This window comes from Macrotis lagotis, chromosome 5, assembly GCF_037893015.1.
Source record: "Macrotis lagotis isolate mMagLag1 chromosome 5, bilby.v1.9.chrom.fasta, whole genome shotgun sequence".
Classification (NCBI taxonomy): domain Eukaryota; kingdom Metazoa; phylum Chordata; class Mammalia; order Peramelemorphia; family Peramelidae; genus Macrotis; species Macrotis lagotis.
Window position 1 is genome coordinate 135493731 of NC_133662.1, and position 24362 is coordinate 135518092.

A 24362-nucleotide genomic window follows, 5' to 3' on the forward strand; every position below is an offset into this window, starting at 1 on the left:
TCCTGTGATTTTTCTTGAGCTTGTTTCAGATCCCAGGATTCTCCATCCCTAATTCCCTTATGGATCTGGAATCAAGGCAATCTCTGGCACCCTTATTTCCAGTCTTACTCCAGATGTGTAGTATAAAGAAAGTAATCAAGTCATTTTTGTTGCTTTAACATGTTAATAGACTGTTTATGTACCACCAAGCAACACCTCTGTTAAAAATTACTTTTGTTGTTGTTCAATCATCTCAGACTCTTTGACCTCCATTTTTTAAAACTGCTGTTTAACTGCCATTTCTTTCTCTAGCTCATTTTTAAAGATGAGGAAACTTGGCCACCATGGTCCCAAACAGCTAGATTGAGGTCAAATTTGAACTCAGGTCTTCCTGACTACAGGCACCATACTCTTTGTATTTCATAACCTCTCTGCCCATAACAAAGACATAGCATTCTAAGAATAGGTGTGAACTTGGGTGTGACAAGCTCCTCTTTATTTCCTTTTGTCTGGAATGAGGGACTTAGACTAGATAACTTTGAAATTCAGCTTTTGAACTACAGTTTATGTGATTTACTATAAATGAGAAATTTTAATAAATTTTTACTAACAAATTTGGTTTTTTCCGCTGTCTAGATTTCCCCCTTATATCTCTCCCTTTAATATAGGACATCATCAAATTTGGATAAAAGATTTCTCCTGATCTGGCAATGATTCTGGGCTATTGTAAATACTTCTCTCTATGGTACTTATTCATTCAAGAAAAACATGGAATTATCAATTAAGATTGGATTCTGATATCACAAATGTCCTAGTGAGCTAGGAAAATGCAGGTTTAAAGATGAGGAAAATTAATGAAAAACAGGAAAAAGAAGAGTTGACTGAATCCTTGTTCTACATTAGTGAAGCAATATACATGAAGTTTTGTACCATCCTTGGTTAGCATTCTGCTTCTATAAACTTGCGTTAGTGATGTGATAGGGGTAAATAAATAAAAAGAAAATTACTTTTGGTATAAGTTGGACACTTTTGCAACTAAAAAAAAATGAAAGGTCCAAGTTCTAAAGTATTGGCTTTCCATTTTGGATATTCATTTCACAGGTCAGTGGTGAAACAGGGAATTTATTCTTTAGTGAAAATAAATAATATTCAGATATCACAGAAGAATCAATGTGGTAAATAATGTACAAATGGCAGAATGTTATTATAAAATTTTTTTTAATTCACTCTTACTTTACATTAAAATTTTATAAGCACCATGTCATTTACTGTCAGTCTAAAAAGAGGAGACTGGAATGCTCAAATCAACAACAAACAGCAAGCATATGATGGGAGATTACAGCTGTGAGGGACACGTGAACAAGACCACATTTGGAAAGATCCACTTGGAATCAAGTGACAATGCACAAAACTGGAATCTGGCATCGATTTATTCAAACTCTGCTTTGTCAGAACCCAAAGCTTACACGAGTGTAAACATCAAAATAAACAGTGTCAACTTTACAGTTTTATATAACTTGTCTTACCCTGAAAGGATGAATGTTGCCATCTTATTGTCTTGACTGTGCTTAGCCCGTGGGTGGTTCAACAAGACTGGCTGTGATAAGATTGAAATGGTGCAAAGAGACTATGTTCAACATTGTGCAAGTCATTAGCAAGGCCATCAGAATGTGTACACTTTTATATAATGAACTGACCAATATCTGACTAATGGAACTGGAAAACTATACATTTTTAGCAAAATTTTTTAATTTGGTCCCATTGTTAAAAGACCTGATAGCCAAGTTGGTTTTATTTTCACATGAAAATTCACAAGCATGTACACAACAAAACCACTACAACAATGTTTTCTGGTCTAGGCATAAAAAGTATGGCTCCTACTAACACTAAAACATACAAAAAATAAACTACAAAAATCGTTTACACTTCGATTTCAGAAAAAAAAGCTTTCTTCAAGAAAAAATGATTTTTTTTTCCTTAAGCCATCCAAAAAGGAATGCAGGTAACCAATAAATACAGTGTGCTTTCTCCATATAGACATATATACACTTGAGTCTTTGGCTTATGTTTATTTTCATTAAAAAGAATATTATGTGATCCAGCCATCATTGCACATTAAAACAAAATAAGCCAGTTAAATATATTTATATATTTATATAGATCTGCTACACTTGAAACGTATAAAGAATGGATTTATTTTACTATCAATTTGCACAGCTTTTTTTCTTCTTTTTAAATTTTCAACATCTTTTATCAAAAGGAGAAAAAATGTCATATAGGAAATATTGATTCATGCAACAAGTGAGCCCAGAGAGAGGCAGCTGCATATCATATTGACTGTACAAACACTGAAAAGTCCCTATTTGCCCCCCAGTTGGCTTAATCTGGTTCTTATTAAATATAATTTTGTGGCACTAAATTTCAATATTGTTTACAGGCATAGAAACTGATTAGTCCTCTTATTAACATACACAACTTCATAAGAAAAATACTTTTGCATTTAAAATGTAAATGTTCCCCTCTCCCCCCAACACTTAAATCTCTTCACAGGTTCAACAGGTAAATTTGCTGCTGGTTCAACAGCTGAACAGGTTTCCATTGGGAATCATATTCCATGTCCAGTCAAACTATGATGATTCAAGGTACTCCAAAGCCACATCATAGCAGAAGCGGTACTGTTCCTAAAATATGTCGAGATAAAATAAAGAATTAGAAAAGTTACTTAATTTTTTTAAAAAGGAATGTTGTAATGGATAATTTAAAATTTCACCAAAGCCTAAGCCACATTTATATTTTATTTTAATGATTTTTTTGGGGGGGGTAATATTTTAGAAGTTTGACTTGCAAATAGAAAGAAACCTTCATCTGATAAACATTGTAGAAAAACATGGACAAGAGTTGTATAAATGGAGACTGAGCTTTCCGTGTCTTCTGCATTGATGAGAGTAGCTCTCTAATGATAAAACCTTTGGTTTTCATCAAGTAGTCTAGTTATAATTATCTAAGTGAATTATCTAAACAAAACTTTTTCAATTTAGCATTTAAAAATAAATTGAAGTAACCAGAAGTTAAGCTAAAAAAAAAATCAACTGGTTAAGGGAAGAGGGGGGAAAAATGAGGAAAATAGAAAGTTTAATGGGAACATAATAAGAAGTTTCCCTGGCTTTAAGGAAAATGACTTCCTTTGAAAGAAATGTTCAAAAACATCTATAAGCACTAAACAGTAAGATGAATTATTCAAAGGTCAAGAAGGAAAACAATGGGTCTGGTTTAAAATAAAAATCAGACTTGATGTTTGGAAAGGCTGAACAGAGGAAAAGCTAAACAAGGAGGCTACAGCTTAAAGATGGAAGCCAGGGAAGCTTTATTACTAGTTACTTTTAAAGCCACTAGATTTTGATTGACTTCTAGATACGACCATTCATAGGAATTGTTAGTGATACATTTCTTAACTCTATGTTAAAAGATAGAGAAGAACACAAAAGATAAAAAAAAATAATTTATATTATGTGAATTGAAAGATTTTATGTGAACAAAATAAGTTTTGACAAGGTAATAAAGGTAACTATTAGTTTGGAGAACCAAATATTTTCACCAAACATCTCTGACAAGGTCCTATACTGATGCTATACAGGGAAATTAACTTAAATATAAAAGCCATTCACTAATAGATAAGTGGTCAAATGATATTGACAGTTTTCAAAAGATGATTTACAAACCATTAACAACTATGTGAAATATTATTCCAAATCATCATAATAAGGGTAATACAAATTGAAATAATTCTGAACAGCAAATAAGCAAAAAATGTTAGAAGATGGAAATTGTTAATGTTAGACAGGCTATGGGAATTTAGTCATGTTAATACATGGTTGGTAGAGGTCTGAATTTATACAGCCATTTTATTTTATTTTTTTAATTTAATTTTTTTTTTTAGGTTTTTGCAAGGCAAATGGGGTTAAGTGGCTTGCCCAAGACCACACAGCTAGGTAATTATTAATTGTCTGAGACCGGATTTGGACCCAGGTACTCCTGACTCCAGGGCCAGTGCTTTATCTACTGCACCACCTAGCCACCCCTTATACAGCCATTTAAAAAAAAAAGAATTTGGAATAATGCTTTAAAAAAAATGGATTCAGAGATTTTATTGTTAGGCAAATACTATAAGGAAGTCAAAGAAAGAAAAGGCCCTCTGGTAAACTTCTTGAGGTAGCAAAGAACTAGAATCAAAGTGACTAATGAAAATTGTGATAAATTAATGTAATGAAATATTTCTGCATTATTATAAAGCAATAAATATGAAGAATTGAGAGAAGCGCAAAAAGATATAAACTGATTTAGAGTAAAGTAACTATAACCAGGAAAACAATATACTTAATTGATTATAAGATAAACACTAAGAATGAGAAATTTTTTTATAAAGTAAAAGTTTAATAGTTATAATGATCAAAGGGAAGAGTTGAAAAATACTCCTCTCCCCTCTTTGCACAAGTGACTATTGGTATATGTATATCCATACCAATTATGTTATAGATTTTGCCCTAGAAAGAATTTTAGAAGGCTATCAAGTTCAATCATCTCATTTTGCATCAGGTTAAATGACCTGCTCAGGGTCCCACAATTATAAAGTGTTTCAGATGCAAAGACACATTGCTTCTGATAGAAAAACAAGTGATATCAATAAAATTAAGATAAAAATAAAACGCAAAAATATCTAAACATGGACAAGATTCACAGGATTATGGATTTCAATTCCTAGTCTCCAAAGAGCACTATTTTTTTTTTATCTCAGGTAGAGACAAACACATTCAGCTCCTTAAAATCTTTAGGACAGAGATTCTATACTGTTGAACACTCAAGACTAGCTGAATAAATAATTTCAGAGTATTCTTTGCTCTTTTGCATAATAGTGCTGCATTAAAATTTAAAAATTAAAGGAGATAGTTATTAAAAGACCTTTAAAGATAGGCATCTTATATCAAAAAGGCTTCTACATTCACAGAAAAAATAAGTTCCTTATTGATTCATATTATATGCAAATAAAAGTATGTTAATATAAAGTCAAATGTTGGCAAAAGATGGTTAATTTACATATGTAGGTTAATTTTAACATTCTGAATTCACAACTGGACTAAGTACACTGAACAACCCCACCTGTACTGAAACAAAATTAAAGATTTAGATTTCTTGTCTTACGGGATATTCCCAAAGTCTTGGTGTAGCTATAGGCTATTCAGCTCAATACCTGATAGGACCTGAAACATCAAATTTTTGTGTTCAAATTCGGGGGGGGGGGGGGGAGAAGAGATACTGCATGCCAACAGACTTAAAAGTAAAAGAATATCAACTCAACTCTTTAGATTTGCAGCATAACCTCAATATACTCCATCCATAAGCAGGAAGTGGTAAGAATTTTGTTTTAAAAAAGTTTTTTTAATTGAGTCGCTCCTTTTAGTTATCTGATCATCTTGATATACATGGGGCAAGCAAGAATGCTACATTGGTTAACGGCTGCTCCTGATCAGGTTATATAAAACATACAAGCACCAACCACAGAAACACATGTCTTCCAGTAACATGGCAAATTAGAGCTGAAATGTGATACAGAAACACACACACACACACACACACACACACACACACACATACACACATATAATATGTAAGTAAATGGGTCGATAGATTCAATAGCAAATATTAGGTGACTGCGAGCAAGACATTATGCTAAGCATTTAACAAACATCCATTTTTTAAAATGAATGCTATTAATCAACATTAGATAAAATATTTAGCATCCCCCTCACAGTGAAACAGAGCAGTGCCTCTTATTGTGAACACTAGCACACCCAAGAAGTAATATTTAGAATTTTCAAGTCTCAAGAAAAATGTGCTTTTGATGGTGTGACAACATACAAACTGATGTTCATGCTGTTCTGGGAGTTGCTTAGTAACAGAATTTTTAGAGTCACGGATACTCTTTATTAATCAGCAAGCTTTTATTAAATTCCTACTATACATGTGTTTGACACTATGGATTTAAAGAAAAAGGAACCCCAACTTCAAAAAGTGTCCTGTCTACTATTTGATGGCAACATATTCAGAGAGATATAAAAACAGAACACAAACAAAATAAACATGCAGTTATTTGGGGAATGAGGGAGCCCTAATAATGGAATCAAGAAAGACATCTTGAAGAGGTGACCCTGGAGTTAGATACTGAAGAGGTTCCAGGAGGTACAGATGAAGAAAAAGAGCATTCCAGAAATGGGGTGTCAGTCTCTCCAAAACATGGAAGCAGGAGAGGGACTACCATGGATGGAGAACCATTAAGTAGTCCACTTGTGTGTCTGGGACAGTCCTATGTATCCAGCCTAGAAATATAAATTATAGTCAGATGGGGAAGGGCTTTAAAAGTCAAACAGAGACATTTGTACCACATTCTAAATGCAAGGAGTAAAGAAAACCTAGAGGACAGGAATGGTATAGTTAGACCTGAGTTAAAGCTTAGGAAGATTAATTTGGAGAATGGTTAGAAATAAGAAAAACTAAAAGAATGGAACATAATTAGGTTGTTATGAGAGTACATGCAAAGGACTAGACTAGGGTGGTTGTGACATGTGTAAAATAGGGTTCAGAGGTGAGAAGGTAGAACTAACAAGACAAGGCAAGTGGGGAGTATGTGACAGGAAAAGGCTGAGCATGCCTCCAAGTGGTTAATTCAGTCAACTGGAAGAATGATAATACATTTTCAGTGGGGAAGTGGATAGAGAGCAAGGCTTGGAATCAGGAAGACTACTCTTTGTTAGTTTAAATCTAGCCTCAGTCATTTACTAGCTGTTTGATTCAGGGAAAGTCACTTAACCTCTGTTTGCTTAATTTTCCCCAACTGTTTATCACCCACATTGTTGCAGTGATAATCAAATGAGATAATATTTGTAAACTGTTTAGCAAAGTGGTACTTACAGAAATGTTTACTATTCTCATAGTGGTGATGGTTGTGGTTGTTGTTAATTGGGAAATTAGAAAGATTCATTTGTAAATTGATTACTATTGAATGAATAGTAGCTCAGGAGGTTAAGAAGAAATAGAAAGTAAAGAAAGAAGAGAGGGCATAGGGTAGTTCCCTTTCCTGTATAGAGGAAGGAACTGGGATAATGATCCTACAAAGGAAATCCAAAAGGATCAAGTCAATGGGTAGGAAGGAAGCAAAAGAAAGTGGAATCATGAATCCCTGAAAAAAGCAAACGTAATATATATATATATATATATATATATATATATATATATATATATATATATATAGAGAGAGAGAGAGAGAGAGAGAGAGAGAGAGAGAGAGAGAGAGAGAGAGAGAGAGGAGAAGCTGGCCAACAACTTTATAAGACAGTAATTAACAGTGAAAAGAATACCAGCTTTGTAAAGAAACTGGGTTCAAATCCAGCCTTTACCAATTACTATTTTTGTGGTTTGGGGCAAATCATGAAATCTTGGTCCTTAGTTTCTTCATCTACAAAATGAGAATATTGGAATACTTGCCCTCAGGATGGAACCAAAAAAAGGGGTGACTAAATAATAAGGAGATCACTAGTGATGTTGGAGAAAACACTTTCAGTTCAACAGAACTGCAAGTCAGACTGTGAAGTGTATAGGAGGTTACTAAGTAGGTACTACTTAGGAAGTTAGTAGAAGGAAAGAGAATTTAGAAGACAATACCTTGAAGGCATGGCAATTCAAGTGAAGATTTTTTTAAGAATGAAGGTGACTTGGTTTTATATATTGGCAACAGACAAGGATTCATCGTATAAAAAGAAGTTGAAAATTAGGCAAAGAAAGGAAAATGATTTAATGGGCAAACTGCTAAGGGTCATAGGAAAAAGGTACAAGACATAGAATTGGCCTTGATAAGAAGAGCTCTCTCTCCAGCATAGACTGGAGAAAAGGAGAAAATGGGAAATAGTAAAATTTGAACTGAAAGGTGGAATAGGGGAGGATGGCTTTAATTTTTTCCCATGAAGTATATGGGAAGGAGCTCTGAGAGGAGGGTTGGTTGGAATTATGACTCAGACTAATAGATTTACCTATGAAAAGAAAAGATCGAGAGTAGTTACTTTGAGGTACAAAACAGAATTGATCAGAGTGGAAGGATAGGCAAGCAAGAGTGAGGATCCAACTGAGATTAAATAAATTTAAATTTCCAGACTCATCTGTCAGATTGTGTGATCTTCACTAGCATTCATTTGCATGTAAGCAGGAGAGAAGCCACAGGAGTAATCCAAGGTTAGGGTTTGGAAAGGGATGAGTAGTATTGTGACAATAGAACAAGGTATTCAATGGGTAGGGATAGTATAAAATTGATTGATTAAAAAGTTAAAATATTGAAAGGAGGAAAATGAAGCAAAAGCAGTCATGGAAACTTCAAGAAAGCAGGGAAGGATAGAGTGACTGAGGCTGTACTGACAAGCCAGCATGACAACTGCATATCACTCCTTTATGAATATTTGGGGAATTAGTGGGGATTGGAGGAAAAAAACCTGAGAGTAAGTAGTTAAAATGAAATACTAAACTAAATTTCATGAGATTGGAAACTATTCTTACTAAGAATCAGTATTAATTTTTTTTTCCTCTAGTTAAAAAAGTCATTTCCTTTTTCTATGAAGTCAGCTATCTGGTCACATTATTGTCCACATTTGTAGGCTAAGAGACAGTAAAGGCATTTTAGCTAAGAAATGGGCAGAGATGATCTCCTTGCTTTCATTGCTATGGTGATAAAAGGCACTATCACCACCAACTCAGGATTACTAAGGGCTATTACAGTGTACTGGAAAGAAGCTTGGATTTGGAGTCAGATCTTAAATCCCACCTCCTATTGTTATTTGGCTATTTGTCAGTTGCTTCCAACATATAAAGGTCCCATTTGTTTTTCTTAGAAAAGATACTAGAATGACTTGCCATTTCCTTTTCCAGCTCATTTTACAGATGAGGAAACTAAGGCAAACAAGGTAAAGTGATATAACTAATAAGTAACTGAAGTCAAATTTGAAATCAGGAAGATAAGTCTTTCTGACTTCAGGTCCAGTACTCTATCCAATTGCTCCATTTATTACATATATGTTCTTAACTCTCTGGGAATCAGTTTCTAAATATCCTAATGATGAGATTGGGCTAGATGACTTCTAAAGTCCCTAGAAGGTCTAAAATGATGATGTTCTGATCCCATGATCCTATAGCTGTGATTCTATGCTGTAACCTGTAGGTTGCTATTATCTCTATATTGTTTTGCTTATATTAACATCTTGAAACCCAAGGCCTAGTTCTTCTGGAAAATGAACAATGTTAAAAAAAATTAGTTTGTCCATTTGTTCAATAGAATATAAGCTCCTTGAAGGTAGGTGCTTTAATTTTTTTGCCTTTGCATATCCAAGGTCTAGCACTGAGTTTTTCACATCATATTTGATCCATAAATGTTTGTTGAATCCTATCTGGATCATAGGAGAAACAAGTTCAAGACAGGTAAGAAAACCATGATAGCAACCTGTTATAAAGCTAAGGCAGTGGTTTCTGAGATCTGCCTTGCCCTTGCCTAGGGATTGTCTTGTTCATAAAGACAACCACTGTCTTCCAGAAAAGTTTCATCTTTCTATTTGAAGATTAAAAATTATGTTAGTAGACCTAGATACCAAAGAAAATAAAGAGAATAAAGACCTGAATGTACAACACACACACACACACACACACACACACACACACAAACACACACTACTTTTTTCATAGTTATAACTAGAAGAATTAGTAATCATAAATTGGAAAATGGTTGATCAGTTATGGTATATGAATATAATGGAATACTATGAAGATTTCAGAACAACCTGGAAAGATTTGTATGAATTGATGTGGAGTGAAAGGAGCAGAAACAGATTTTATAACAATAACAATTATATAACAATACATTATAATGACAATATTTTCAAAAATTTAATTTTTGAATTGATCAATTCAATGACCAAATATGATTCCAGAGGATTAATGAAGAAGCATCCTCACAGAGAGATCATAGACTCAAAACATAAAATGACACATATGTTTTTGTACATGGGCCATGTAGGGATTTGCTTTACTTGGCTATGCCTATTTGTCAATGGTTTGTTTCACCCCTCCACCCCTTTTTTTTTCTTTAAAGATTTTTCTGTGTGGTAGGAGTTGAAGAGAGAAAATAAAGGTATGTTAATTGAAAAAAAAAATTAAAGAGAGTTGAAGTGATGGTATAGTGATAAGTAGTTAAGTATGATCAAGAAAGTAAGATCAATTATTATTTCTATTCAATAACAATTTGATCCATTAAATCTGATAGTACCAATCTATACTAAATATTCAAAGAAATTTTTCAATATTCTAATTACTATATCTTAACTTTACTCTTCAAAGTATTAAGTCATTATTACAATGTACCAAGAGTAGTTTATGATCTCTATATTTATCCAGAGATCAAAATGATACTGTTTCTTTGCCCAGAAAGAGGGGAAAAAAAAGCTGATAGCTGCTAATTGGAAAGATAGAATCTAATTTACAAAATAATTTTATAAAAAAAGATCATAGGCTCATTAATATACTGAGGATAAAGAAACTAGGTCTTAGTCTTCATTGAAAATATTTTTTGCGATCAAAATATTACTGAAACTCAAAAGGACTTTCTTTAGCTTAATGTTTTGCACCTAACTATAGAACATAATGAGATCAAAGGGGAAAAAAAGCAAACACTCAATAGACATTACTTCCTTCCTTACTCTCTTGTTTTTCTCTCTTTTCTTGTACTAAAGAATCAAATAAAAGGATGACATTTTTTGAAAAATATACAAAAAGAAGAAAAACTACTTTCTGATAAATAGTAACAATATTCTTATCTCTCAAGTTTATTCATGCCTATGAAATTAGTGAGATCACTGAGATTGAGATTTGCACTGTCTTGGGTATCAGCTTTTCTGGTAAAACAATTCATCTATGACATAAGAATTATTAGCAATATTGTGTTAATAAAAACAGAATTAAACCCTATAATTCTCTCAACTACAAGAGCAAGGACTCTCTTTGTCTCTAGCATATGAAAACAACTTGTAGTAGATAAAGATTTTCTGTGGGCATACCGTAGAAAAATAACTTTGGACTACTGATTCTGTCTTTGAAATAAGGAACAGTGCAGAGAAATCCATATTAACCCCATTGAAACAATTGGTGTCCCTATGTAATGTTACAAGAAGTCAAATAAAAAAGTCAGAATAGGGCTGATTTCTCAAGTTCTAAGACTCTATGATTTGATAACTTACCGGGGCTTCCACCATGTTTGGCTTGCTGTTTCGTAAGGTTTTGACAGCATGGAAAACATCAACAACATTCTGTCTTTTCACCATTTCCACAACAATGCCTATGGCACAGAACATTCCACTTCGCCCCCCGCCATTCCTGAAGCAAGACAAGGAAGGAAAAGATAACAAAGTGAATTACAGCATTCATACCTTGTTATGACAACTCAGGTCAACTTATTTGTCTACAATGAGTCAAGCACAATATTGAATCCCTTAGAAAACACTATTTCCCTTTTGTCTCTCCTCTCTTAATTTGGGTGGGAGGCAGGAAAGCAGGATGCAATGTTTGAAGGTAGTATGACAATACAGAGGTAAGGTCAGACCCAAGAAGGACTACATCAAATCCTACCCCTGACACCTTCTGGCTATGTGACTCTGGGCAAATCACTACATATTTCAGTCTAAGTAACATAGCATCTCTTATCCTAACAATTCACACCTATGATGTCTGAAGAACTGCCAACAAGGAAACAAAATTGTAAGAGCTTTTTTTGGTGTGAAACAAAAAGTGTTTTGTTTTGTTTTGTTTTGTTCCTCTTTCCTTTTCTTTTTTTCTCAAATAGGGAAAAGGAAATTACAAAGAGAAGAATCTGAGACATAATGCAGTTAATACAAGAGTACATATCTTGACACCCCAAATAGAGTCAGTAGAAATGTGAATTACAGGGTTTTTAGGATTATGTAGCAGGAAAAAAGAATGAAAGAATTTGTAAATGAGTTTTTTTTTTGGTTAGTACAAAGTCAAATAGCACTAATCATGTGGCATATGCAGAGCTGTACAATTTATTCTTAAGTGACTAAAAACCCATACTTACAGACAATGAATAATGGTCCTCCCTTCTCCTTCATCACACTCCTCCTGCCATTTTTCAACTTGCAGGATCAGTTTCAGGAATGATCGTTTGGATCCAGGGACTTCTCGGTGAGAAGCCCACCCTAAATACTGAAATTGCTGCACCATTAGATATCCTTCCTGTGGCTATGGGAAGAAAAAAAAAATTAGAAAAATAAACTGTGATTATGATTGCTACTAATAGGCTGAATATAAAAATTCACTTGATAACAAATTGTAAATTGTGTCTACTATAGAAAAAGTCTCCTTGGTTTAAATACCAACTGTCCACCTGCAAGTACAAAAATGTGTCTTGTCAAAAAAATTTAATTTTTTTTGTTAAAGCCTATTATTGCCTTAATACAAAATATTTTCATATTTTTAAAACTGAAAAACTGCTGATAAAAAACATATGCAGATTTCAATTATAGTTTTGAAAATTTTTGATGGTGCAAACTTTTTTAGCTCTACAAAAAGTCTCAATACTATTTCCAAAGCAATTGTCCTGACATGTGCAAACATAATCGTTTCATCTAAGTAAGTATTTAAAATGTATATAAATATTATTACTTTTACTGAAGAGAGTATTCTAAGGTTTTACTTTATAAAGAAGAGTAGAATTAACTGCTTATGATTATGGCATAGAATGTCTTTATCTGTACTTAAAGAAATGTTTCTTCACTGAAGTCCTACCTCAATGCTTTATCTTGGTACAAAGATGAACTTGTGAGTCAGAAGGTCATGGCAATTGAGGAAAAGTTAAGGCAAGTCTTATAAAGGTTTGGATCTTTGAGGGATAGACCCAATGATGGATTGTGAGTCTTTTGAGGATCAGACTTAAAAGGGTCTTATCATCAAAGTGTTAAACAGAGGTAATAAATGTTTCTGCCCATAGCAACTCAGAAAACACTCTTAAGATATGGAAAGGGCTTCAAGTCTATGTGGGTGGAATGATAAAGTCATGAATTCTATGAAAAGAAAAAGGAATTAACTAGGCTGAAATGCAGCAGGTGACACTTGTGGAGATCCTCTGAAATGATAAAAAAACTAAAAACAGACTCAATCATTTTTGCCACAATACTTGAGACCCCAGGAAAAAATCTTGTTTCTCATTAATATTTCACTGGGGGTGTCTTTTAAAAAATAATCATTTTTATACTCTGCTCCATTGTTGTCTATGTTTAGGAATGCAATAATACTCCTTAGTAGGAAGAACATGCTATCTTAATTTATTATTTAGGGAAAATGCAAGGGTTCCAGTATAGACTGGTGTACTAAAGTAATTTGAAGGCCACTGTTTATTTGTTTGTTTGGGTTTTTTTAGGTTATTGCAAGGCAAATTGAGTTAAGTGGCTTGCCCAAGGCCACACAGCTAGGCAATTATTAAGTGTCTGAGACCAGATTTGAACCCAGGTACTCCTGACTCCAGGGCCAGTGCTTTATCCATTGTGCCACCTAGCTGCCCTGAAGGCTACTGTTTGAAACAAACCATAGCTACTCTACTGTGCATGGGATTTCATAGGTAAATATTTTTTGCTATTTTATCAAGACACCTTTTTTTTAAACTTTAAAAAATTTCAGATAATAAGTTTTGGTCTTCATTAAACTCCACTGTTCCTTTTCTGGATATGGATGGTATTTTCTATCATGTATTTTAAAAGTCTTTGATTATTGAACTGCTGCAATGAACAAGTCCATCATGGTTGATCACTGCCTCATATTGTTAATGTATATAATGTTTTGGTTCTGCTTCTTTCACTCAGAAAAGACACCTTTTTTGAAATGTAAGATAATCCTAATGAAACATGTAGTCATTCTAGGCATAGTAGACTTAAGCTTTCAGGTCAGGATAAGTCTAGAAACCTCTATTGGATTAAGGGCATTGGAATTGAGAATTTAAGAAATAAGAAGCTATTGCGATAGTGCTAATAGTGCTAGCTTCCAACTGTTAGTATTTCTGTTTGTAGGATGCCTATTTCACTCTGGCACTAAAGCATCAAATGACTACTAGCTTTTGCATTGAATATGTAAAATTTATTAATTTTTTTCCCCCTTGGTGTCTGAATAGAATTATACTACACCAATAATATTATCTCAATGCTTAGAATGACTAAAAAATTGCTTACCCTTGTGAGATTGCATATCCGAAAAATTCTGTTGATCACATCACAATCCATTGCACAGGACATGCATTCTACTTGAATAGGCCCATATCGTAACATTCCTTCTTCGGGCCAGTACTGTGGACAGCCCTAGAGGATGAATATTGTGGAAGGAAATGAAGATGGTGATTAGACTTTCAAATTTACATGACACAAAGAGAGTTGTAGTATTCCAGTATGATTTTAGAAAATGAAGTGCATGTAATACAACAACCACATTATGTGCATCAACCTGGGTCAAGTCGACTTCATTTAACATCACAATGGAGGTACATCCATAATCATATACTAATCTCCAGAAGTCTTTCACAGTATTTGGCAGAGGGTACTGTGTGACGATGAAAGCAGCAGGCTGTCTATAACTCTGTAAAGAAACAAGGTGGACAAGGAGCATTAGAACTGTAAATTCATATGCCAAAGTAACACACTTCATAACACAGCAGCATTTGGTGAATGAATGATTCCAAAGAGAAGGAGAGCTATAGAGTTTCCTTAGGGCTCTTTTCATGATCCTCCTAGGACCTATAGGAATCCATTAAGCATTCTTATTTTCTCTTTCAGAGAAAGCATCTATGAACTAGTGAGTTCACTAAGATGGACATACCATTTCCTTAATGCTGATCTAAGTTACCAGTTTACTGCTAACTCATTTGTAACATGATATCTTGATTATTTCCAAATGTTGTAACAGTATTGTAGGAATTGATCTTGTGCCGACTAAGCATACTGCTATATAGGATTGTCATTAACTTGCTTCCTTCTGAGCTTGATTTATCCCATAGGATTACTTCTGGACAGTTTTTTGATTCTCTATAGGGAACTGAAATGGAAGAATGGTTTGGTGTTAGCCTTATTTTTCTAGTACTTTTATCTTTTTCAGTTATTAAGTTTGGAATGTGCAAAATATTAACAGTGGCACTTTTTGTAGTAAGTCAGAAATGGAAACAAAGTAGGTGTCTAATGATTGGGGAATAAAGAAACTAAGACATAACAAAATTAAATATAATTGTACAGTAATAAAGATTATGAGAATGAGGAAAAAATTCCATGATAATTTACAAGAACTGATACTGAAAAAAATAAATAGAACCACAAGAATAATCTATATAATTCATACAACCCCAAGGAAAATATCGTTTAAAAGAAGCTGAACTCTGAGTATTGCAAACCCAGTAATGGTTTCCAGGGTCAGATCATGAAATCTTTTTTCCTCTTCTTTTTGGATCACTGTGGAACTGAAAAGTAGACTATGGATTTTGTCCTTGACCAAGTTACTTTTTGTTTAACCTTTTTTTTTTGTTACAAGGGAGGACTCAATTCCAGTTTTGAGTGTGAGAGATTGGGTAGTGATTTATATAAAGATGACTATGAAGTGTAATCAAGACAGAAATAAATGTATTTAAAAATTCTAAAATATTACTGATATAGTACATCCAATGACAACAATATTGGAAAATGGAAATAGATGATAAATTTTTTAAAATGGTGAATTTTTCTTTAAATATTCTTCTTTATTTTTTCTTAGATTTGTTAAAATGGAGTGCAGAATTGAAAAAAAGTTTGAATATTAAAGTGTGGACATTACAAAATTTCTTTCATACATCTCTAACCTAGTTTCTCTTCTGAGTAAAATTTTATTATAATAACATTAGTTACTTGAGTATGTAGACCTGTGTTCCCCAAAATCCACAAATTCAAGATGCCCCAAACTGTGCATATTTTACCCTAAACCTGTCCTTTATTCTAATTTTTATTCTTATTAGTATCTCCATTCATATCCATCCTCAAAATCTTGGAATTTTCTTTGTCTTCCTGTTCTTCCATCTCTAATGACTAGTCACCAAATCCTATCGAATTCATATTTATAGTATCTATTGCCTTTTTCAGGACATTTTTTGCATTGTTAATATCAAAATATAGCATCTCTTTATCAGCCACCTGAACCATTTCAATAGGCAATAATCATTTTGTTCAATAGACAACTGTGTATCTACTCATTGTGTATCCATTCTCTCCCCCCTCCATATCATCTTCATCATTCAGAATATTTTTTCTTATATACAGATCTAATCATATCACTCTTTTGTTCTAACAACTTTCTTAACTAGCTTTTGTTTTCTGAGCTAAATTCAAATTCCTTGACTTGATATAAAAAATGTGAGATGATGGAAACTTTTCAATATTATAGAATAATTATCTCTTCTAGATACTCTACTTTTCATCCAAGTTCCACCATCTATGTCTTAGGGCATCCATGTTATGTCAGCTCTGCAATTAAGAACATAAATCCTGAGAGTTAGGTAGGAGTTTGAACTATGAAATATTTCTTTGGTGATTGCTGGAGGGGAAATGGGAGAAAAGTCAGGAGGGTATAAAGTCCAAGCCTGACAATGCTCTATGAAGCACTGAGAAACATGAGGAAAATATAAGGCAAAAGTCTCTATGTTGGTGAGAACTTTCTCCAAAACTTTTCTTTTGTTTCCTTTAAAAAACACACAAAAATATTCATAGTTCTCTCATTCCTTCCAATCCATTTTTTGCTAATTAATTTCATAGTTAGGCAGGCTTCATGCTTATTATTTAGTTGTTAGGTAAGCACTTTTAAGACAATTAGAGTCTAGAAATATGCAGAATTTTCTTTAGCATCCCAGTAGTTCAGATCCATACTACCTACAACAAACATCTGATCAATTAAGAATTGAGTTCAAGTTATATAATCTTCCTAATTCGAAGATCAAAATAAGTATTTATTAATTGTTAGATCACAGAATGTTAGAAATAGAAGATACTTAACATTCCCAAATCAATGATTTTAGTCAATTATTTACTGTATTCAAAACAGATGTACATAATGTTTTTTCTTTGAAAAAAAATGAGACTGAAACAATTTCTAGGCAGATACTTGAAACAGAAAATAGGAGAATTTCCTATAAAGTTATGAATGTTTTAGTTCACCAAATAGCCTTTTAGTGAAAAAATCCAAAATAATTCTTGAGAAAAAGAATTAGTACTTCAAAAATGTTAATGGTTTTCCATTGTGGGATTAATTTGCTGAAGAAGAAAAACCAGTAAGTGTTCTTTCTCATTATGCAGTTTTTAAGGCTCTCTATGTGAACAAAGAAGTAGTTTCTTACATCCATAAGAGCAGCATTGATGTAGTTACTACTCTCCCCATCGATAGTAATTAAGAAAGGCAGACATCTGTCAGGTGGCAGCATATCCATGAAACGATTCTTGTCATGGTTCCTTGGCAGGCAGGCTATGCTACAATCTTCTGCTTGTAGTCGAGGAGTTACGGAATTTAAGGTCTAAAGAGAAAGGGCAAGTTCAGGTTATAACACAGTGACCTTCATGCAATCTGGTGCTGACTAGATAGTTTAGGTGAAGAATTAAATTGAGATATGTACAAAATGATGGCATCCTCCAGAGTGGCAAGTTAATAAAACTTTCTAGGTAAGACTGATGAAGACTGAGATGTGGAAAAAGCATACAGCACATGCTATTAAATACCTTTCTTTCCTTAAAGCACCTTCATTGAAAAAGAATTAAGGAAAAATTTTTAAACACTTCAATATGCAAAAAAATCTCTATTCAAACCAACTAGTTGAAGGTCATTAGGCTACATTTAAGTCAACAACCTAAACATAAACAAAAGGAGGAGTTCCATATTTTTAGGGGACAGGGCAAATTCAGAGGTTCCTTAACCTTTTTGGATTTGTTGGCAGTCTGGTTAACCATGAATCCTTTCTTAGAAGCATGTTTTTGAATGTATAAAAGAAAATAAGGATTACAAAAGAAATTAATTGTATTGAGACAATTGTATTTTCCACCACCTAAATTTCAAGCCTTTCTAAAGTCTAGAATTGGACTCAGGTCCGAAGAACTCGGGTAAAAAAAAAACAAACCCTGACCTAAAGAAAGAGCCCCAGGTGGAGAGTTGGAATATCAGGGTCCCAGAGTCAGTTCTTCATCTCAGGGAAACAGTATCTCTCTAGGCATGCTATGATATTAATGAAAATATTGGAGTTATTCAGAAGAAGGGGACATAACCAGCTTGATTCTACAATATGATGAAGGTCATAGAAGGTCAACTTTGTAAGACTGAAGGAGAGGAAAGGAATTGTAAATAGGTATAAATCATCAATGAAGTTGGGGTTTTTTATATTCTTTATTTTACGCACAAATCCTTTGCATTTGAACTTACATGTCCTTCAAAATACAAGAGAGTAGAGCTCATTAAAATTAAAATGACTTCATAACATAGATAATGAAAAGAATCAAAGAAAATAAGGTGAAAGGTTGTGAATTTGATATGAAAGATCTCATTCAAAAAATTAAGAGTGCCCAGAATCAATGTCCTCAGTTACTTATAAGAAGAGCCCTTAGTAATTGCAAATACCTGAAATTCATCTTTGAGATGTGATGAGTTAGTCTGGGAGTCTATTCTAATCATATCAAAATATGCAGCTTTGAATTCACAGACAGGTATGGCAGTTTCTCCGCACAAGCAGGCTTCCAGAATGGCATCATGAATAAAAATGTACTGTTCCTACAAAAAAGAAGGAAAAAAAGAAAGTGTTACAGAATTTTAATAAAACTTTTCTTTATCTAAAGAAAAATACAAAGAGTTTTCTGCTCTCTTTATGTAAACTTTCTGAAGGACACTAATAATTATTTTTATAAAAACATAAAGTTGGTGATTTCAGGGAAAACCAAACCAACCACCTGACCATCTTGTTTGATGAATGTCACAAAGCAATAAATCCACTAGAGAGCTACAAATTTACCTCTGTTTGAACCATGTTGATGCGACGGGAACGGAGAGCTTTGACACAGTTGTAAATATCTACCACACCTTCTCTTTCCGCCATGTCCAGCATAATGTCAATAACTATATAACAACCGGTCCGGCCAGCACCAGCACTAAAAAGAGACCATGCAATAAGTATAACTGTCTCTGGTGAGCATCCTAGGCCTCTTTCACATTCACACTGGCAGATCATTATAGTTGATCAAAATTCCATTCCTTTTTTGAAATTAATCCATCTCTGTACATCACGGTATCACAAAATACAAATTTAACTGAAAGCACAGAAGACTACAAACAACTCATACATTCATACCAAAAAATACCATCTGGTCTGGTTTAATAAGTTAAATGACTAAATATGGAAAATCTCATCAAAATCCATTTTGTCATTATTTCATGCCTTTAGATATGAAGCCATAGATGAAGTGATGTTATGTGAATTACAACTACAAGAAGAAAAAGTGTGACTTAACAGTTAACCTTGAACCAGACTATTAATCCTAATTGGACACCACTAGCAATATTAAATGATACCACTGCTTATATTCTTGATTCCTCCTCTTCCCCCCACCAAAAAACCCCACAAATAAACAAAGAAAATATCATACAGACTACGAATACAATGAACCACAAAGAAAGGGGAGAATAACTATTATTGTTCCCATGATAATGGGGAGGATTCTTAGTCTGATGCCAAAAAAATGGAATGATTCATTCAATTCAGTGACAATAAGCCAATCATATTCAGTCAAAGAGCTGGATTAATTTAAACAAACAACCAGGTCATTGAATTGACCTTCAATTTTCTAATCCTTTCCTGTGTCATAACTGGAAATAACTATGCTATAAATGAGTGAAATCTTCTAGGCTTTAAAATTAAATCAAACCTCTTGAATTTGAGATAGAAACAAATAACTAATAGCTGTGACAATTAGTTCTGTGTGTGTGTGTGTGTATATGTGTGTGTGTGTATATATATGTGTGTATATATATATATATATATATATATATATATATATTCATTCCATGGCACAAAGAAAAAAATACCTCATCCTGTGCAAAGTAAGGGATAGAAAGAATAGTTCTAAGGACTAGGATTGGTTGTAAGCAGAATTAAGAAGTATTGTCAAATTTTACAAATGAAAATGTGACATTATCATAAGCAGGTCTCTTTCATTTCAACTGAACTAATTTTGCACTCTAAGAAAAGAAAAATTAGTGAATACATTTATATTTTTTAAAATATATATATATTTATATTTTAAAAATAATTCAAACCTTCAAAAGTAAAAGAAAAACAATTAAATAATGGCAATTATTGACAAAAATTGTGAATATTGTGGTTTCCTTCTATTATGTGATGGAAACTGTAAATAATGAAACAAAGGACCAAGTTCTTAAAGCTTAAAGATTTACTGCCAACTAGGCCTGAGTAAACTGATGGAATTAGAAGGCCCTGTGGGAAAGCTGATGGCAGAAGAGGAATTAAAAGTGTCACTGAGAAGGAAAAAAAGATCAGTTAGATGGTGACTTCATTTCTCAAAAGGCATGACTAAGTGCGTGATAGATTTCTCCCTCCCCACCCACTCTCCCTCCTCCATAATGCTTCTCTAGTTTTATAATAGAAGCTTTTGGAGAAAAAGACTTAAATTCCCTATGTCAATCTGTTTTCTTGTAATTCACTTTTTTTTCTAAAGTTGGACTTGAAAGTGGAAAATGATACCTCTAAAAACAGAAACTTAACTGAGAATCTCAGAGCATTTCCTTGATCATGAAATTGCTAAAATGTGAAACTTTGTGACAAATCAACAGATCCCTCCATTGAAAAGCTACTTTATCTTTTAACTTTGCCTATTAACATTATTTTACTAGTGTTTGGATTGAAAGAATTGCTTCTTCAGAAATTCAAGCAATAGAGTCTTTATGCTATTAAAAGAGCTTTCTCTTTTTTCCTCACAAGAAACTATATTTTTATTTTTCACATTTTATAAAGTTTTGAGGTCTTAATACCATCCTTCTCTCCCTCCTTGCCTGCTCCTTGACCCCCTCCATGGCAATCAGATATAGGTTATACAATTGAATTATGTAAAACATTTTCAAATTAGTTATTTTGACTAAGATTTGAATAAAAGAGAAAAAAACAAAAGTGAAAAATAGCATACTTCAGTCTATATCCAAACAATAGAAGTGGATATTATTATATATATCATTATTAATCCTCTAATAATTCAGGAGTATCCTGGATCATTCATTGCTGAGAATATCTAAGTCTTTCAGCAATTCATTGAACTGATGAAGGACATAAACATCTATTGTGTCTGATGTTCTCCTGGTCCTGTTCACTTCACTAACCTCACCATCATCAGTTCATATAAAACTTTCTAGATTTTCTAAAATCATCTTGCTTGTCATTTCTTATAGTATTAATAATACTCCATTACACTCATATGCCACAACTGGTTTAGCCATTCCCTGACTGAAGAACATCCCTATGATTTCCGATTCTTATTCAAAAAGAGCTATGAAATATATTTTTGTTCAAAAAAAAAAGCTATCCCTTTTTTGGGATATCTTTGGGATATAAATATCACAGTGGAATTTCTTTATCAAAGGCCATGCAGAATTTTATAGCCCTTTGAGCATATTTCCAGATTTTTCTACTATGCTGGATCAGTTCACAACTCCATCAACAATATATTAGTATCCCAGTTTTTCCCCATCCTCTCCAATGTTCAACATTTTCCTCTTCTATCATATTAGTCAATCTGATAGATCTTTTGTAATCAAGAGTGATTTAGAACATTTTATATGACTATAAATAATTTGATTTGTTTGAAAACTTTTTTTCCTTTGAACGGACTTGTATTTTTAGACATTTGACTCAGTTTTATACATATTTGAGAAATGAGTTCTTTATCAGAAATAATTATTGCAATTTTTTTCCAGTTTCCTGCTTTCCTCATAATTTTGGTTGCTTTGGTTTCACTTTTTAAGATTTAGATAATAAAATGATTTATTTAACATTTTGCAATGTTCTCTTAATCTTCTTTGTTCTTAAGTTCTTCCCTTATCTGTAAATCTGACAGATAAACTATTCCATACTTTCTTAAATTGTTTATGGTATTGCTCTTTAGGTATAAATGATGTATGGCTTTTCTCCTTATCTTGGTATACAGTGAAAGATGTTATCAATACCAAGTTTTCTAGTTTTCTAACAGTTTTTGTTTCAAAAGCTTGGATAAACCCAAATAGCCACTGCCTCCATCTTATACCTTTATCTTCAGTTCTTTTCTTTATCACCCACTGACTCCATCTTATACCATTATATTCAATTCCCTCTTGTGCCTTATCTATATATGCTCCACCTAACTGCTCTTATAAATGAGAAAGTTAATATGAGTTATCAGTATCTTCTTCCCATACAAGAGTACATGTGGTTCAACATCATTAAATTCCTCATAATTAGTTATTCCTGTATAACCCCTTTATGTTGCATCTTTATTTGGAGAGAAAATTTCTGTTCAGTTCTGGTCATTTCAACAGGAAGGTTTGAAAGTCCCCTCTTTCATTGCAAGTCCATTAAAAAAAAAAGGAAGAAAGAAAAAAGAAAAGTCTATTTTTTCCCCTGAAAGGAGATGTTCAGTTTTGCTGGGTAGTTGATTCTTTTGCCTTCCAGAATATCATAGTCCAAGTCCCATGAGCCCTCAATGTAGATGCTGTCAAATTCTGTGTAATACTGACTGTAGCACAACATAGTTGAATTGTTTCTGGCAGCTTGTAGCGTTTTCTCTTTGACTAGCAAGTTCTGAAATTTGGCTATAGTATTCCTGGTAGTTTTTTTTGGGGGGTGGGATCTTTTTTCTGATCATCAGTGGATTCCTTCAATTTCTAATTTAACTTCTGCTTCTAGGATATCAAGGGAATTTTGCTTGATTATTTCTTGAAAAATGAAGACCTGGACCTTCCTGATCCTGACTTTCAGGTAGCCCAATAATTTTTAAATTATTTCTTCTAGATCTGTTTTCCAGGTTGTTGTTTTTCCAATGAGATATTTCAACTTTTCTTTTAGTTTTTCATTCTTTTGTGTCTGTTTTATTTTTTCTTGATTTCTTGCAAAGTCAAGCTTTCCTTAGCCCCATTCTACATCTGAAGGTGTTATTTTTTTTTTCAGAGATCTTTTTTATCTCCTTTTCCAGCTGACCAATTCTGTTTTTTAAGGCATTCTTCTACTCATTTACCTTTTTGGGTTGCTTTTTCCATTTAGCCTAAATTGGTTTTTAACATGTTATTTTCTTCAGTATTTTTTTTGGAACTCCTTCATCAAGCTGCTGGCTTGGTTTTCATTATTTACCTGCATCCTTCTCATTTCTTTTCCCAATTTTTCCTCTATCTTACTTATTTGTTTTTTCTTTTTTCTTCAACATACTTTTTTTTAAGTTTCATTTATTTAAGGCAACTGGGTTAAGTGATTTGCCCAAGGTCACACAGTCTGAGGCTGAATTTGAATATTTGATTTTTTTTAAATTTATTTTAAGTCAATGGGGGGGTTTGAATGACTTGCCCAGTGTCACACAGATAGGCGATTATTAAGTGTCTGAGGTCAAATTTGAATTCAGGTCCTCCTGACTCCAGGACTGGTGCTCTATCCACTGTACCACCTAGTTGCCCCCCAACTTGTTTTTCAAAGTCTTTTTTGAGTTTGTTCATAGATAGAGCCCATTTCCTATTTCTCTTAGAGGCTTTGGATACAGAAGTTTCAACTGTGTCATCTTCTGAGTGTGTATTTTGATCCTCCATGGGACCAAAGTAATTTTCTATGGTCAGATTCTTCTTTTTCCTGTTGCTTGCTCATTTCCTCAGCCCAAGTCTGATTTACTACACTTCCAAAGTTTTGGGGCATTTTGGGGATACCCTACAGGGACCTTAATTCTTCCAAGTTCTAATGAGAGGCTCTGACTGCTCTCTTGCCTGAACTCTGGTATTTGGATGACCACAAGCCCTCTCCTCTGCCTGGGAGCTATGAGGAGGAACCCTGCTCCTCTGTGGTGGTATGGAGCCCCAGACTATGACCTGGATCTGAGTTTGGGCAAATAGCAGAGCCCCACCCCAGGGAGAGCAGAGACTCTGCAGTCTCTCCCCACCCCTTTACCATCTGTGAGCTGAGGGCTCTGGAAGAGCTGAGTTCCCGCTGTAGGGCTACTCCTTCAAACTGTCCCCTGAGA

The 24362-nt window shown here is 33.6% G+C and overlaps 1 protein-coding gene across 3 annotated transcripts in view; it reads right to left on the reverse strand.

The window, feature by feature from the left end:
* Positions 1 to 1174: 1174 nt before the first annotated feature.
* PTPRK (protein tyrosine phosphatase receptor type K) overlaps positions 1175 to 24362 on the reverse strand; it is a 721956-nt gene continuing 698768 nt past the window's right edge. For 2 of the 3 annotated variants that reach the window (XM_074187553.1, XM_074187555.1), the window contains 8 exons: positions 19118 to 19253; positions 18730 to 18879; positions 17465 to 17638; positions 14563 to 14694; positions 14295 to 14420; positions 12152 to 12315; positions 11298 to 11433; positions 1176 to 2660 (listed from right to left, as the gene is read on the reverse strand). In XM_074187553.1, coding sequence (XP_074043654.1) covers positions 2607 to 2660; positions 11298 to 11433; positions 12152 to 12315; positions 14295 to 14420; positions 14563 to 14694; positions 17465 to 17638; positions 18730 to 18879; positions 19118 to 19253 — 1072 coding nt within the window. In that variant the 3' untranslated portion in view covers positions 1176 to 2606. Of the gene's footprint in view, positions 2661 to 11297; positions 11434 to 12151; positions 12316 to 14294; positions 14421 to 14562; positions 14695 to 17464; positions 17639 to 18729; positions 18880 to 19117; positions 19254 to 24362 lie in introns of all 3 variants that reach the window. The other variant, XM_074187554.1, reaches the window with a different exon arrangement.